Below are 16,893 nucleotides of genomic sequence, written 5' to 3' on the forward strand. Positions count from 1 at the left end.
TTTGTATTCTTATATAATTGATAAGATATTACATAATGCATATAATGTATTGGATATAATTTTACTTTTTGAAATTTAAAATTCAAATTACTGATGCAATGAAAACATAAGAATTGTTGTTTTTAGAATTTACATTGTTTGAATCACATCATTCAATAAGAGTTTTGATAGATAAAATTTTTGTTGTTACCAATTTTTTGTCTGAAATGTGAAAACAAAAGAATAATTGCTTTTCGATTTACACCCGTTTGAATCACAAAATTCAAAAACATAAATTTTGTGAATTAAGAAATGTGAAAACATAAAACAAAATTTAAATTCTCTAACAAACATATCATTCGTTTGAGTATAAATCTATAAATTTAGAAAAAATGTGTTGATAAAACGTCTGTGTTGATAAAACGTCTGTGCATATAAATATATTCTTAAAAATATAGTCTAATCTTAAACATGATTTGGGTGTTTTAATAGTATGATGTATGTGCAAGTGTTTTTTAAGAAGAAACAAAAAATTAAAACACACTCCTCCCTCCTTTTCCCTTGTTCATGCTAATCATAATTTTTCCGTTGGTCTCACTCTCTTTTCTTTCTCTTGCTCATCGTTAAGAAAAATGTGGCGAATAAGAACCAAGAATGCACATTACATAAAAGTGGAATATGAAAGGAAAATGAATCGGTAAAACACATCGATTAAAAAAAAATGATGTATTTGAAAGTGATTTTGAAATAGTCAAAACTCTTTTTTCTCATACCAAAATTATTTTTCATTCCAACTAAAAATATCAAATCATTTTAAATTGAGTTTAACTCTAACAAGTGTTCGAAATATACTTTTTTTCTCGTACCAAAATTATTTTTCATTCCAACTAAAAATATCAAATCATTTTAAATTGAGTTTAACTCTAACAAGTGTTCGAAACCTATTCTAAATATATGAAAATCATACTTAAGAGGTAGGTACTGAAACATAAATTTCATCGCTAAGTAATAAATAATTTTATTAAAATCAAAAGCATCCAACAGATTTATGGCGAGAAAGATAATTGTGCAGGGAAGAGTGAATATGGAAGAAGTGCATTTAAGATCACAAGTGGTATTTTTTTTTACCATGTTCATAAAAGCATCAATGCCAAAATTTAATTTATTGATTTTTAAACTTTAGGGTTAATTTTCATATCATCTCTCTAATTCTCCTAAGTTTTTCGGTTTGGGGGGCAATTTTCCATTTCCCTAACGCCTTCTCCTAAAAAAAACGAAAATTTCCCCTCCACCTTCTTCACCCCTTCTCACTGCTCTTCACCTCCGAACGTCGGCTCCCTCCATTTCAACCGCTAAACGCCTCGCCGCCCGTCTCCCGCTTGCATTGCTGCCGCCGCTCATCCCTTCTGTTCTTGCCGAAGTCGTGGCCTCTCTTCACCCTCAGTACTACTTCTATCTCTCTCCTGTTCATTGGTATTCTCCATATTTCCATTGATGTCTTTCTTCTGCCTTCCAACTTATATTAGAACTTGTCTAATGAAAGGAAAAAAGAAGCCCTCAGAATATTTATAGTTTTGGACTAGAGTTGGTTTTGGTGGATTTTAGATTAATACCATGGTGGTAGTGAAAGGAACTATGAGCGTTTTGTGAAAATTGGAGCTCTTACCCTCAAATTAATGAATCGCCAATGATACTTTGAGTTTGGTGTAAGTAGGTGCATAGTGAAGTAGTCTGAATTTTATGTGTGTACAAAAATAATGAAAGACAAAATAGGCATGCCTAAAAGCAAATGAGAATGCAGTAATATACGTGTTTTTATATGGACAAATTTCGACACTTTTCATTTAAAGAATGAAAAGATACTAATGTCCGAAAGATTAAAAAAAGAGAGGAAAAAAAGTGGCAGACTGGCAGTAGTAGAAGAGTCTCATTCGAGACATTTGTGTTAGCTGCATGAAATTGCCAGATGCCAATACTTGGCAGATCCTAGAATTAAACAGGGAGTTGCATGAAACTGCCATTTGGCAATTTTTTCTTAATAAATACAAGGCTTCAAAAGTGACATGTTTAATGGGTAATACCTGGACTAATTTTTTACTCTGTGAAATAAAATAAATTCTACCACTGTAACCCTAACACGTTTTTTTCATCGCTCTCTCGCTTTGAGGTAATTAAAAGACTCATTGTCTGATGTGTGCCTTGCTTCTAAAACACGTCAGAAGTAGATGGAGGGCTGGAAGGAAATATAAATGATTCTTCCTGACACCCACTTTGATATGTAGCAGAGGTTATAGACTTTCGAAATTTTATGAACTAAAAGTATCATTTTTTGAAACATGATCAAATAAACATCAACAGAAACTCTAAAAGTTTCAAAACTAACGTAAGGTTGAGTCAATCCAAGACTTTTAGGTCAATCAAAACCAATTTCATCAAGCTTCACTAGCAACAAGAGCAAAATCCTCATCCTCTGCTATGGCCTCCACTTCTTCCATCCATTTAAAGTCCATCATCAACTATCTGCCTACTTCTGATGCGGCTGGACGTTCTAAAGTAACTATAACTCTACACCTTTTTCTATTTTTATCTTTCTCTTATTGAAATTGTCTATTTGGTTTATGCGAAAGGATTGATATGGGGAGGGGCCCAACTGATGATCTTTCCTCTATTTGCTGCTTTTGGGCTTTTTATTTTGATGACATTTGGAATTTGTATCTGGCTTTGGTGATGGTCCTGATGGATCAATCTGTTATTAAGTTCTTCATTGGGGTTTCACAGGGAATCACTTCCAAGAATTTTCTGGTGAGTTTTGGATTCCACAAGCCACCATTTTCGAGGTGTGATCAATTGATGCTTTCAAAAAAGTGTTCCATGGACAAAGAGATGGATGTGTCCACATCGACTTTGATCGATGATGCTGGTAAGTTAACTTTGCTTCATGCATAAATTTATTGGAATCATTTTGCTTGGCATTTGAAGATTGGTTTCTTGCTATAGAGTTGGAGGAAGAAGAGCCAAGCATTTCAACTATGATAATGAATTTTGAAAGCAAATTTGATCCTTATGGTGCCGTTAGCACGCCACTTTATCAAACTGCGACCTTCAAACAAGTGAGTGGTAGGAATATATATAATTAGGTTTAAATTTGGGCCAAGATTCTCACTTTTATTTCATGTAGGTCTCTATTTTATAAATATTTTGTTTTAGTTGCTAATCTTTAAATAAAAAAAGCATCTATATCATTAACCTTGATAGTTATTAACAAGAAGACTTGGCATTATTATTATTATTATTTTTTTGTTATTTTACTTCATCAATGTGTGCCCCTACACATCACGTGTAGTAGTTACATGTGATGGGTTAGTTGTTAAGTTCCTAAAAAGATTAGGGTTCTTATTAAACAGTTAATGACGAACAATAAAGACAAAGAATTCATTTATGTCTAGGGATTGAAATTAGAACATTTACAAATCGAGAGACTAGAATATTTGAAAATTTAAGGACCTACAAAAGTCTTGGGACCTTAATAGGATTTAACTTTTTTTTAATAACTATAAATTCAGCCTCTGAAATTACGGTTCAATTTAGTATTCTAGACTAGTCTGATTTTTTATACTTTTACCTAGTCAGGTTGGTCACACTAAGCGACTTGGCTGAATATGGGTAACAGAAAATGGCTACTCGGACTTGGGTTGATTGGACTTCTCCTTAGTGTTGAACGTTGACGTGTTTATTGCTTTTACATAGACGAGGCATTCACGTGACTGTAACTAGGACAATTTTTTGCTGCAAACATTGAATTCACTGAAATTTCAAGATTCAAAGTTCATTCTTCGATACTAAGACTACTATGCACCTGATATTGTAATTATTGTTGTTTTCTTCTTGGTTTGGTATTTGCTTTGCATTCTCTGCATTGTTCCTTGGATCCTTATTGACATTGCGAATGCTGTGGCTTCTTACTTGATTTCCATTTTTCACTTTGCTATGCAGCCTACTGCAACAGAAAATGGCCCATATGATTACACCAGAAGTGGAAATCCTACACGTGATGCCTTAGAAAGGTGCATTTTTGTCCTATATCCTACTTTAGAAAGAAAAAAGGGTACTATTCTGGCACTAACGCAGCTCTCCTCTCACCCCAAAATAATTAAATTTTTGTTCATGTAGCCTCTTAGCAGAGCTTGAAAAAGCTGATCGAGCACTTTGCTTCACCAGTGGGATGGCTGCTTTATCTGCAGTTGCTCAACTTGTTGGAACTGGTGGGTTTTTTTAATCCATTTGCATGGCGTTTTCCACTTTTGGGTTTCTTTGATTATTGTGTATTGGTTTGTATGATAGGTCCTGAAATTTTTGTTTTCATCAATTTGCATGTGTGAATTCCTTTTCCTACGTTGGACCTTCATGATGGTCAGTAAAAATTTTAGGTGCTCTGTATTTCTACATTCTATTTGCTTGATCGGTGCCCTCTTTCCCTGGCTTTGACTACCTCTCTTCTGCCCCCTCAACCGAAAGGGGAAAATTGAGTAAAAAGAAAAGACGAGAAAAAGATTTCAAATGCTTGCAGAATCTTTTTAAAGATATTTGAATTATTTAGTTTTTTTAATTATTATTATAGTAAATGGTGCTTAATATGAAAAAAGAAGACATTGATGTCAAGTTTCTAGATAACCAGCGTTCATCATTGCTCAATAGAATGGTATTAAAAGGGAAAACTCCAGCCAAATAATTTCAAAGTGAAAGAGTAGGACTCTATTTTAAAACCCAGCTTCAAAACTAAAGGAAGCTGATCTGAGGTTAATTTGGCGAGCCTTTCAATTCTCAATTCTTTGAAAAAATCTGCCCAAGCTACCGACCTACTATCTCACAGATTACTTTATTTTCAACTTCATTTTAATTTTTTCCAGGTAGGAAGAAGTTTTTTATGCCCTAGCAATCTATTATGCTAGCAATGTCTCCTTTATTTGCTGATGTTCCTTCCTTTGGGATGGTTTGATAACTAGAGTGTGTTTCCGCAACAAAGCTGCCATCTTCCTAGCAAAAGGGAAGTCAATTGGAGGGGGTGGGAGTGGTCACCTAAGGCTGAATCTTCTAAGGGAGATTCCTATACTGCAACTATTTCTTTCCCATTTGGAAGATCCAATATCTTCTCAATATTCACTGAGATGTTCTTTGCAGTTGAAGTTAAAGTTTTAGAAAGGGGCTTCCTAAACCTAACCAACATAGACACTTACAACAGGACCCAATGGCATGTTCATTTTCAAGATAGTAGTTCTTTTGAAAGGCATTTCAGGAGAGCCTTATTGAGTTGAGGTGCCATATGACTTTTCTCACTAAACAATTTGCGACTTTTTTTTACATTTTGTTGCTAAGGTAACTTAAATATTCAATCCCAGTTACTGGTCATTGCGACTTGAACTCATTTCCTTATAAGTCCTTTATTATTTTCATTGGTCCTTTTTTACCACTAAGCCAACCCATGATGGTTGATAGAACTTCCACTTCTGTTGGTGGTTCCTGATATGGTGCGAGGGGTCTCTTGGAAAAATTCTTTGCTTCCGGTGAGAGGAGGGGATTTTCTATGGTCTCTTTGATCCTAGGTATCACAACTTTTTCCATTGAAATAAAGAAATTCATTGGAGACAGGTTTTCAGTAGTTGGACCACCCTCCCCTTGTCGTTCCTATCAAAATTTCAGGCAAGATTTTGAAAGAGAGCTTATGAGAGGACAATGGTGGAACACTGATCAAAAGGTTTGTTAGAGGCATGCTCAGTGAGGGGTAGGGAGAGGGAAAGGGGGAGAGAGAAGAGAGCATAGTTGTAGTTCCTTGTCACTAGTAATCTTGTCAGTCTTTAAATTATTTACTTGTGATCCTTTAACAGGTGAGGAAATTGTTGCTGGTGATGACATTTATGGTGGCTCCGATCGATTGCTCTCACAAGTGATTCCTAGACGAGGAATTGTGGTCAAGTAAGTTGATTACTGTCATCATTTCTACCCTGGCTCCACCTCTTGGATTAAGATTGCAAGGGATAAAACTTGCAGACGTGTGAACACAAGTGACTTAGATGAGGTCTCATCTGCTATCGGCCCACTAACGAAGCTTGTGTGGCTGGAGAGTCCAACAAACCCAAGATTACAAATATCAGATATTCGGGTAAGGTCTCTGACTTTGTAAACAATTGTGCTAATATTGCATGCCCTAGTAACTTGATTTTTCACCATGTAGTTAGGTGTTAGCTATGGATAATTTTGAAATTATTAGCCAAAATAATTCATTGCAAGCCCGAATAATCCCTTCCCTTGGATTCAGTTGAACATCATTGGATTTTCAGCCGAATAATTGGTGTTCTCTTTTGTAATCACCTTTAGATGCCTGAGGTTTTCCCGAATTTCATTAATCAATGAGATTTTTCTTTTTTTTAAAAGGAAACAAATCTCTTTTATTAATATCAATAATGAGATAAAAGCTCAAAGTACAAGATGATTATACATGAGCACAAGAACTTAGGGATCAGTAGACGCACCTGAACATCTCAATTAGGTTGACACTCCCTTAGCGTCACTTCATCATATTCGTACAAACTGCAAGAACATATAAAATGAGGGCAAATGAAGGCCTCTACAGCCCAAGCAAATAGAAAAAACATAATCTAAGATCTAATACACTAAATCTGGACTGTCCAAAAGCACCAGCAATTATGGAAGGAGACCAGAAAACTCCTAGCCTTGATTAGATTGCCGAAATGAAATCACCCCAATTCAGATTTAAATCAGAGATGCTGTACATGTTGAATTCCTTAGAAAGAGTGCCCCACGAGGAGGCATTATGATGAGCATTTTCAAAACGATAGAACCAACCAGTCCTTTGGTTTCTTTCAAACCACAAATTGGCCAATAAGTCTCTGGCTGCATTCCACAAAAGAATTTGTGCAGTCTTATTAAGATGAGGCCCTCCTAAAAGATGTCGAACTGCTTCTCTACTCTCTGATAGAATTTTCTTACTAAAAGAAAATTGGTTAGCTGAAGCTACAAGGAGGCAAATGGATAACTTTTATATATTTTATTTATCCACTTGCTATATCATGTTTGAAACCTGGAATCATGCTAATTGCTTAGTGAAAGGAAAAATGATGCATTTCGCCTGTGATGCATGTCACTTGTCTTTCTATTTCAGACAATTGCAACTATGGCACACAAACATGGGGCTCTAGTGTTGGTAGATAACAGCATATTGTCCCCTGTATTATCACGACCACTGGACCTTGGAGCAGGTATCAAGAATACTTCCTAATTTCAATATTGAAGCATTTGAATACTGTTTTGAATATCAACTCACTCAAGTCTTTGATTTCAGACATTGTTATGCACTCTGCTACGAAATTTATTGCTGGACACAGTGATGTAATGGCAGGTGTGCTTGCTGTTAGGGGAGAAAGGTAAATTTTGCACTATGCTTTCTGACTGCTGAGGTAGAATAGATACATGACTTTTTATGTGATTTTAAATTAATCTATTTCAAATATTAATCCTGTGAAAGGAAAAAGGCTGTGTACTTTGTGCTTGCTAAATGCGTATTCAAATATATTTTTAGTATTTATATAAATTTCTTTGGAAGCTGCTTTGACTTTTGAGGCAGAAGAAAAAATCACTTTGGAAAATCCAGGACTAATTCCAGGCACAGCTTGACTTCAAAATGATAAGAGTTGGATGGGAAGAGTGCAGGGGATCTTTCTGTAAAGAGCCTCTTCTGCAAGCAGATTTCATTTATGTTTTTGTTTTTTATGCTACTTGTTCATAGCTTAAAATTGTTCAGAAGCCATTGTATAAAAAACTGGACTTTGTGTGCGTGTGTTTGTGAAAATTAGAAGAAATGAAGGAAGCTACATTTGCTACGTATTTTCCTAAGTACGAAGCACAGTGGTCTTGTTCAGAGAAGAAATATATCATGCTTGGATTTGACTGTATCAGGATGCCTTGATGTTTCTTCCACTTGTTCTGATAACTTAATTTGATTTTCCTTGTTCTCATTCTACCAGGTTGGCAAAAGAGTTGTATTTCCTTCAAAATGCAGAAGGATCCGGACTGGCTCCATTTGACTGTTGGATTTGTTTAAGAGGAATAAAGACACTGGCCCTAAGAGTTGAGAAACAGCAGGTTCCGACCTGCACCTAATTCTTATGCCCTCTTTCTAAATATCCATAATTGTCAGTTTCAAACTCATGTTGCTTTCTCTTAATTTAACCCAAAAGTTTGAGCTGATGGGTAAATACAAATTTAATATTTTATTATATAATACTCTCCCTCACTTGTGGACTTGAAATGTAAAAAACCCAATAAGTAGAAATCAATATTTATTGAGGTGGAAATTACATTGCAGGGATTTGAAGACAATACCTTTTAAACTACCTGCTTTGACAATTGATATCATCTTAAATCACCAATTAACCTAAAAGCTTAAGCTAATGGGTTAAGGTAAATTTAATATTATATCATCTTGCACTTTCTTAACACAATTGACAGTTTTTGCGTTAATGTTGTTTCTTGATTTCTTGCTCGGTTTTTGGTCCATACTTATTTGTGGTATGCTTCCATTCAAATTATTGTGCTCCTTGAAGTCGAATGTCGACAATTGAATAGCTCGTATATTCCTGAAAAATCTACTATCAAGTTTGTTGTCAAGAAATTATGCTTTTCCAATATTTTGTGTGTGTGGGTGGGGGTGCGATGTAAAAAGCTTTTAGCATAGTTTCTAGAAAATTGGAACAGTCTAGAACTCTCATTTGTAACTTCTTTTGATATTGCAATATATATTTCCACCCTTAAGTGTTATTTTTGTTCTTTAGTTTTCTTGGTAGACGCTATCTCACATGATATTGTTTACTGCCTATTCATATCAATACATGTATATTTATGTCATTATGTGTATGGGACTGTTCATTTCTGAATCGATTGATGTCATTAACAGGAAAATGCACAGAAGATTGCTGAATTTCTTTATACACATCCACGGGTGAAGAAAGTGTACTATGCAGGTCTTCCTACTCATCCTGGTCGTTCATTGCATTACTCTCAGGTACGAGTAATATTGTAAAGTAAAGAATCCACAGTGGCTTAGCTGTTAGTCATACAAAAGAAAGGAAACAATGAATAAAATTTAGATATTGTAAGCTAGCCCGTAAACTCTCACAAATAAACTATAAAAAAAAATAAAAAATAATTAACCAGTCAACTTTCTTGTGTTTTTAGGCAAAGGGCGCAGGAGCGGTACTGAGCTTTTTAACCGGATCGCTGGCACTCTCCAAGCATATTGTTGAGAGTACCAAGTATTTCAGCATAACTGTTAGCTTTGGTAATCATTCTCTTCCATTTGGAGTTAAATTACAATCTCTAACGTGTCTACAAATGATTAGGGATAGTCCTAAGACAAGGCTGTTTCAGGCAAGACGAGATGCAATGATAAGTAGATGATTAATGTCAGGCCTCTAGTATTCAAAGTAGCTCAAAAAAAATTATACATCAATAGTTGCTTTCAATTTTTTTATTTTTTATTATTTTAAAAATGAAATCAACAACTTTGAAAAAATAAATAAATAAAGAATACAAGTACATACAACAAACCAAAACCAAGCCCAAAAATGGATAGTAGAATGAGTATTGAAGCTTCAGTCACTCTGCCTTTCTTTTATGGTCAACCTATTGGCTTTTGGGATTTGAGGCTTAAAGAAGAGTGTTATGGTTCCCTCCTTGCAGGTAGTGTGAAGTCCCTTATAAGTATGCCTTGCTTCATGTCCCATGCAAGCATACCAGCTGCAGTGCGAGAAGCTCGAGGTCTAACAGAAGATCTGATTCGCATATCAGTTGGTATTGAGGATGTTAACGATCTCATAGCTGATCTAGACAATGCACTTCGAACAGGACCCCACTAGGAGTTTGGAACCTTCAAACTTGTAAACAATCCGTAGTTAGATGATGAAATGATGAGAGGTTCTACTCCAAAATCTTGGAGATTGGGTCATCTACGAGGGATCAAGCATGTATGTGTGTGTGTCAAGATTATTTTTGAATTGGGTTGGGAAGTGAGAGAACTATGAGAATGGCATCCTCAAAGGATTCTCCATTTGTATTGAAAGGTTTAAATTATACACTTTTAGACCTATAAGGTAGGGACCTTTATGAACTCAAAATTCTTTGAAGTCGTATATTAAAATAAGGAAAAACTACAAATTTGGGTTGTATCTTTTAATAGTTTTTGTCTATTTATTGATCTTTTAAAAAATTTCAATCGAAAACTTATTAACAGAAAAAGAAAAAAAAGAAACCTTTAAAGAGAAATGATGTCAATACCATTCATTTCAATATCATTTCACTAACAAATAAAAGCTTAAAAGAATTTTTCGTCCGTCCATATAGCTACATATTACATATACGTCTATATATATATTTATGAAGAGTGAAATGTCAAGTTTATTTTATATCTAAATATTATTTTACTTGAATTTGGTTTATCTTATATCCAAATATTATTTTACAAGTGTTTCAAATGATGATAATGGATTACATTATGAATCTAGATTCACCCTACTATTTATAAAGAATTAGAATCTACTTAAATTAGAAGTTGGAATTTAGTATTTACTTTGATTAAAAAAGAAATCTCCAGTCTTATCATTCTAATTTTAAAATTCATAAAAATACAAAAAATATATAACTAATTATTTTTCGTTTTTCCGAAAGGATAGATCACATTTGAAAATTTAACCAAAGAATAATAAGAATAATATTTGGAGTGCAATTTAATGAGAAATAAATGGATAAATCTCACGCGGTTGCCAGCTCAGCCCTCCATCCATATTAGGGTTCAAAAAATATGACCGTTGGGGACGCTCCTCTCATTTAAATCTCAAATTCAAAGTTTCAATCCCATTCCTCAACTAAACGTAAACTCATTCACATCTTTCAATTTTCTACCGCAAAATAGCATTCGATTCTCTCTCTTTCATCCCTTTGCATTTCCTTCACCAATGTCTAAGATGAGATCTGATCGCCGACCCCCTATTGCCAGATCCCCCTTGCGGCTCAGATCTCGTCGGGTTCCTCAATCCAATTCAACAACCTCCATGCAAACGCCCCCCGGTATGTTTTTAATCAACCAACGATTGAATTTTCTGTAGATTAAGATCCTTCTTGTCTTTCTTTAATTGATCTTGGTATTCTTTAATTGATCAACAACGTTTTTGTCTGTCTGTGTACAGGTTCTTTGACAAAATCTCAGAAAACGATCCGTCCTTCGGATCTGCAAGAATCGGAACTCCGACCTGAGTACCGGACGATATCTTGCGAATTACGAGCTCTGGCAAGCATGGTTAGGATGGAATTAGGATGTGAAGAATATGAAAGCAACGGAGTAGGCGATAAATCGAGCGTGAATTCTAGTTCTCTGTTTGAGCGAGGGAGGCTTTACGACGAGTACTCCGCGAGGAGGAACGAAAGGCTTAAGAAGAGAAAGAAAGCAGAATCCGTAGCGGAGGTAAAGACTCCATACAACCTCGGCGTGACGGTAGAATCTTCGAAACGGCAGAGTTCTAAGAAGCTCGTGAATAGCTTGAGGAAATCGGTTTCTGCAGCATATTCTGAGGAGCGGAGCGAGACAGGTCCAAGGTATTTGCTGCGTAGCATGATGAAGGAGAATAAGAAGCCTCCATTGCCGGTGAATTTAGAGAAATCAACGATTGGTGGAGGTGAAAGGAAAATGGTCACTCGAAGAGCCCGAAGAATCTGAAGAATTAAGGGTGAGAATCAGATGTTGGGCTCCTTCTTTCTCTGTTGATCTGATGGTTAAAGAAATTTGATTATTAGTTTTTCTTTCAATATATGTTTGAATATGGAGTTTGGGTAGGGAATGGTGTGTTTAGTGTAAATGTTGGGGGGTTTGCTTTAGAATTTTCCAATTCGGAAATATCTGACCACACATAGCGCTGCTGCTATGAGAGACACATAGAGAGCAGCACATTAGCTTTTAGGGCCCTTTCATTTTCTAAGTTTTTGCTAATAAAGTTTTTTTTCTTTCTTGTTCATCTTTTTTACTTGTGGAAGAATATGCTGAAGAATATTCCATCATTTGTTTATTGATCAAAGTAGTGTATTTATACAAGAGTATTAGGAAAATTATGCATAAATAGCTAAATTACCCAAATTAACTAAGGAATGTAGTATAATTAGCCTAATGTAATGTAATTAGCCTAATTTATAGAATTTACATTAATACCCTCCCTCAAACTCAAGGTGGTAGAGTAGCGATCAACTTGAGTTTGGTAAGTAAGTGACAGAATCGATTAGATGGCAAGGCTTTGGTGAAGATATCCGCAGGTTGTTCAATAGTAGAAACAGAACGTAAGAGGAGGGTGTTGCTTAGGAGAGGTGGTGACGAACAAAGTGACAGTCATTTTCAATGTGTTTTGTACGTTCATGAAACACATCATTGTGAGCAATCTGAATGGCACTACGATTGTCACAATGGAGGAGGGTAGGACCCTGTTGAGGGACACCCATATCGGCAAGGAGCCACCGAAGCCATATAAGTTCAGCTGTAGCATCAGCCAGAGCACGATATTCAGATTCCGTACTGGAACGAGATATAACACTTTGTTTCTTACTACGCCATGAGATGAGAGAATCACCTAAGTAAAAACAGTATCCTGTAGTGGATCGTCGATCAGTAGGATCCCCCGCCCAATCAGCATCAGAATATCCCGACAACACAAGGGAAGACTGAGATGAGAATTGAAGACCATGTCCCAAGGTGCCTTTGACATAGCGAAGTATGCGTAGAACAGCAGTGAAATGAATTGTTCGAGGAGCAGCCATAAATTGACTGACAATATGAACAGCATATGCAATATCTGGGCGAGTTACTGTTAGGTATATAAGACTGCCAACAAGTTGCCGATACAAGCTTGCATCGTCAAGAGGAACACCATCAAACGGAGTTAGATGGACATGAGGATCTAACGGTGTTGAAGATGTGGTGGAGTCTGTAATTCCTGAGCGCGCTATTAGATCAGATGCATATTTCGCTTGAGATAACAGATAACCATCTGAACGGTGAGAGACTTCAAGACCGAGAAAGTAATTGAGAGATCCAAGGTCTTTCATCTCAAAATGTTGACCAAGATATTGTTGTAGGTCGGATATGGCCTGTTGATCATTACCAGTAATAATCATATCATCAACATAAAGAAGGAGAAGAACAATACCATGAGTTGTCTGTCGTGTAAAAAGGGCATTGTCGTGAGAGCTGGAGGTAAATCCAAGTTGAGTAATGGTGGAGCTAAACGTGGCAAACCAAGCTCGTGGAGCCTGTTTTAGACCGTATAGAGCGCGACGAAGGAGACACACCTTGTTGGGAGGAGGAGAAGTTCCCTGAGGTGGCTTCATATACACTTCTTCAGATAGGTTGCCGTTAAGAAATGCATTTTTGACATCCATCTGAAGAAGAGGCCACTGTTTGGCAGCAGCAACAGCTAACAAGCTGCGAACAGATGTCATCCGGGCAACAGGGGCAAATGTTTCTTCATAGTCAATCCCATATTCTTGTGAGTATCCTTTTGCAACAAGCCGAGCTTTATAACGTTCAATAGTTCCATCAGAGTGAGTTTTGATTTTGTAAATCCATTTGCAACCAATGGGTCTTTTACCGGGAGGTAAATCAACATAGTCCCAAGTGTGCGTCTTTTCAAGAGCCTGTAATTCTTCATCCATTGCTTTCTGCCATACTGGATTAGTACTGGCCTCTTGATAAGAGGTGGGTTCAACAAGGGAAACAATGGTAGAAAAACAATGGTAATCAGTGAGATGAGGGAGAGGTTCTCTTACCCGGGTAGAGCGACGAAGAGGAGTAGCAGGTGGCGATTCAGGAACATCATCGGAGACAGACGGTGGATCCAGATTTGCAGTAGCAGGTGAAGATTGTGCAAGTTCAGTATCCAATGTGGGTTCAGAGAGAGGAAAAAGGTCAACAGATGTAAATGTAAAGAAAGATTGAGGACTAGAGAAAGAGGTGTGGAAGGAGGACAAACGAGAGAACATAGTGTGTTCCCAAAAAGTGACATGCCGAGATATCCGGAGTCGGTTGGAAAGAGGGTCCCAACAACGAAATCCTTTGTGTTCGGTGCCATAGCCAAGGAAACAACAGAGACGGGCACGTGGTTCAAGTTTATTGTGTTCATGAGGATGTAACAGAACGAAGCAGGCACTACCAAAAACTTTGAGTTTAGAATAGTCGGGAGAAATACCATATAGTTTTTCGAACGGAGAGGTGTTTTGAAGGACAGAGGAAGGGAGACGATTGATTGTATATACTGATGTAAGGGCAGCTTCACCCCAGAATTTTTCTGGACAAGAGGCAGAAAGAAGGAGGGCACGTACTGAGTCAAGAATGTGACGATGTTTGCGCTCAGCACGTCCATTTTGTTGAGAGGTATGAGGGCAAGAGCGCTGAACAATAGTGCCCTGTTGGGAAAGAAAAGAAAGAAGGATGGAATCTTTATATTCCAAAGCATTATCAGTGCGAAGAATTTTGATGGGAGAGGAAAATTGAGTGCGAATCATGTTAGCAAACTCAATATATGTGCGAGATAATTCAGAACGATGTTTTAGAAAGTAAATCCATGTAAATCGAGAGTAGTCATCAATGAATAAAACATAGTAGCGATAACCATGAACAGTAGTAATTGGGGCAGGACCCCAAATATCAGAATGCACTAAATCAAAAGGTTTATCACAATTAGAGATGGATTGAGAAAAAGATAAGGCAGGTTGTTTAGCAAGTTTGCAATTCAAACAATTAAAAGGAACAAACTTAGTAAGATTAGTCAAATTGTTAACAGAAATTAAATGACGAAGTTTTTCAGAGGAAGCATGACCAAGACGAAGATGCCACTGATATGTGTCAGAATCAGTGACCGAAGCAGAGATGGAAGAAGGAGATGAAACCCGAAGTGATGTGAGCTCAAACAATCTTCCCACTTTGCGACCCGTTCCAATCGTCCGTCCCGTCTGCGGATCCTGAACCTGACAACCATTGGGAGAAAATGAAACATTTAAGCCAAGATCACATAATTGACCAACAGACACTAGATTAAAGGTCAGGTTAGGAACACAGTAAGTATGGGGAAGATGTAAACTGGGAGTATCAATGGTACCAGTATGAGAGATGTTCATACAATTACCATCAGCAGCATAAATAGGAGGTAAAGATTTTGTAGGGCTAGAAGTAGACATAAGAGAAGAGTCAGAGGTCATATGATTACAACAGGCAGAATCAAGAAGCCATCGATTACCTGATGAAACAGCAAGAGCGGAGGATGATGAAATTAGTTGATTCAATAAGCTCTGAAGATCACTTATCTGAATGAGGGATGAATCATCCGAGGTCGCAGCAACAACAGATGAGGAACCATGTTTGGTAAAAATTTTCTCTTTTGTGGAAGTGCTAGGAGGTCGGGGTGGTCTGGTAGGGCAGTTATCCAGAATGTGGCCATGTTTATGGCAGTACCTGCACTCTATTTTAGGACAGTTACTAAATTTGTGACCAGAGAGCTTACAATTCTTACAAAACATATTTGCGGCTCTGTTGGGAGTGTATGTGCTGGCAAGGACAACATCAGATTGTTTAGTAGAGTTGATGCCAAGACGCTTTTCTTCAAACAGAATTTCTTGAATAGCTGCATCTAATGAGGGTAAGGGATTCCGGTGTAGTAAAGCAGCTCTAACAGATTCATATTCTGGACGTAATCCCATAAGGACTTTAATAAGGCGAAGATGATCTTTGCTGATGTTCGCTTGGTCAAGTTGAGTCCAAATGGGTTGAAGAACTGCCAAATATTCATTAACAGACTGACCAATATCTTGATTTAGATTTACAAGTGTACTGTGCAGTTGGTAATAATGGGCTAAACCAATAGACTTGAAGCGTGTAGACAAAAAATCCCATAATATTTTAGCATCATCAAAGGCATCAAACTGTGCATGTATAGCGGGAATAGAGGTGTTACCAAGCCAGGTGATAATTTGATGATTTTTACTGTCCCAATCTTCGAGACGTTCAATGAATGTGTTATCCCCTTCCTTTGCAGTTGGTTTGGTGATGTCGCCAGTTACAATGCGCCATAGTTTTCTTCCAATAAGAAAACTTTTCATTTGATTTGCCCATGTGATATAATTTGTACCATCAAGTATTGTAGAAATGGGTCTAAAGATATGGTCTCTCTCCACTTTGATTTGGGGTTAACAATGCGGATTTTCGGCCGAGTTTTGACGGATTCGTGACTGGATTCGTCAGATCTGAGTTTCACTGTATTTGGCGGCTGAGATTTGCTTTGCAAGACTGGGATTCGTGACAGGTGAGCGTCTTCACAGCTGGGTCGCGGCGACTGGATTCAGGGGTTCACGGCTGGGTTGCGGCGACTGGATTCAGGGGTGCACGGCTGGGTTGCGGCGACTGGATTCAGGGGTGCACGGCTGGGAACGGAGACAAAAAAAACTTGAAGACAAACGGCTGAAAGATTCGTCAGATCTGAAGACAAACGGCTGAAGGATTCGTCAGATCTGGTGGGCGGCGTCGGACGGTAGACGTCGTCTTGCACTCACGGCTGGAAGAGAAATCGCGTGCGGCTTGGAACGACAGAGGAAGACTGGTGCTTCGCGGATGGAGACGGATCGGAGCGGCGTAGACTGGCGCTTCGCGGATGGAGACAGATCGGAGCGACGTAGACTGGCGCTTCGCGGATGGAGACAGATCGGAGCGGAAATGGACACCTGCGATGCCGAGGCTGCGACTAATCGGCGCGACGCCGATGCTGTGGTGGAATGTCTGGAGACAGATCGGAGCTGTCTGCGAGGCGCGCCACGTCG

General features: G+C 37.6%; 2 protein-coding genes across 7 annotated transcripts; both read left to right on the forward strand.

The window, feature by feature from the left end:
• The first annotated feature begins 1,190 nt into the window (after positions 1 to 1,190).
• On the forward strand, positions 1,191 to 10,225 carry LOC101216175 (cystathionine beta-lyase, chloroplastic). 6 transcript variants are annotated; one of them, XM_011659041.2, is made up of 14 exons: positions 1,191 to 1,452; positions 2,384 to 2,532; positions 2,758 to 2,899; positions 2,977 to 3,089; positions 3,973 to 4,043; positions 4,150 to 4,241; positions 5,862 to 5,949; positions 6,025 to 6,136; positions 7,157 to 7,253; positions 7,337 to 7,418; positions 8,019 to 8,136; positions 8,948 to 9,055; positions 9,229 to 9,331; positions 9,733 to 10,225. In XM_011659041.2, the coding sequence occupies exons 2-14, from the start codon at positions 2,455 to 2,457 to the stop codon at positions 9,906 to 9,908; spliced, it is 1,380 nt and encodes a 459-aa protein (XP_011657343.1). In that variant the 5' UTR covers positions 1,191 to 1,452; positions 2,384 to 2,454; the 3' UTR covers positions 9,909 to 10,225. The 6 variants fall into 6 exon arrangements, with proteins under 6 accessions (XP_011657343.1, XP_031743080.1, XP_031743081.1 ...); XM_031887220.1 differs by having other exon boundaries at positions 1,191 to 1,422; positions 2,338 to 2,532; XM_031887221.1 differs by having other exon boundaries at positions 1,191 to 1,422; positions 2,368 to 2,532.
• Positions 10,226 to 10,890: 665 nt separating this feature from the next.
• Positions 10,891 to 12,056, forward strand: LOC101215930. Its single transcript, XM_004144189.3, has 2 exons — positions 10,891 to 11,115; positions 11,235 to 12,056. Exons 1-2 carry the CDS (start codon positions 11,004 to 11,006, stop codon positions 11,759 to 11,761), a joined length of 639 nt encoding a protein of 212 aa, XP_004144237.1. The 5' UTR covers positions 10,891 to 11,003; the 3' UTR covers positions 11,762 to 12,056.
• Positions 12,057 to 16,893: the final 4,837 nt, after the last annotated feature.

The sequence above is a fragment of the Cucumis sativus genome, chromosome 6 (assembly GCF_000004075.3).
Source record: "Cucumis sativus cultivar 9930 chromosome 6, Cucumber_9930_V3, whole genome shotgun sequence".
In the NCBI taxonomy this organism is placed as follows: domain Eukaryota; kingdom Viridiplantae; phylum Streptophyta; class Magnoliopsida; order Cucurbitales; family Cucurbitaceae; genus Cucumis; species Cucumis sativus.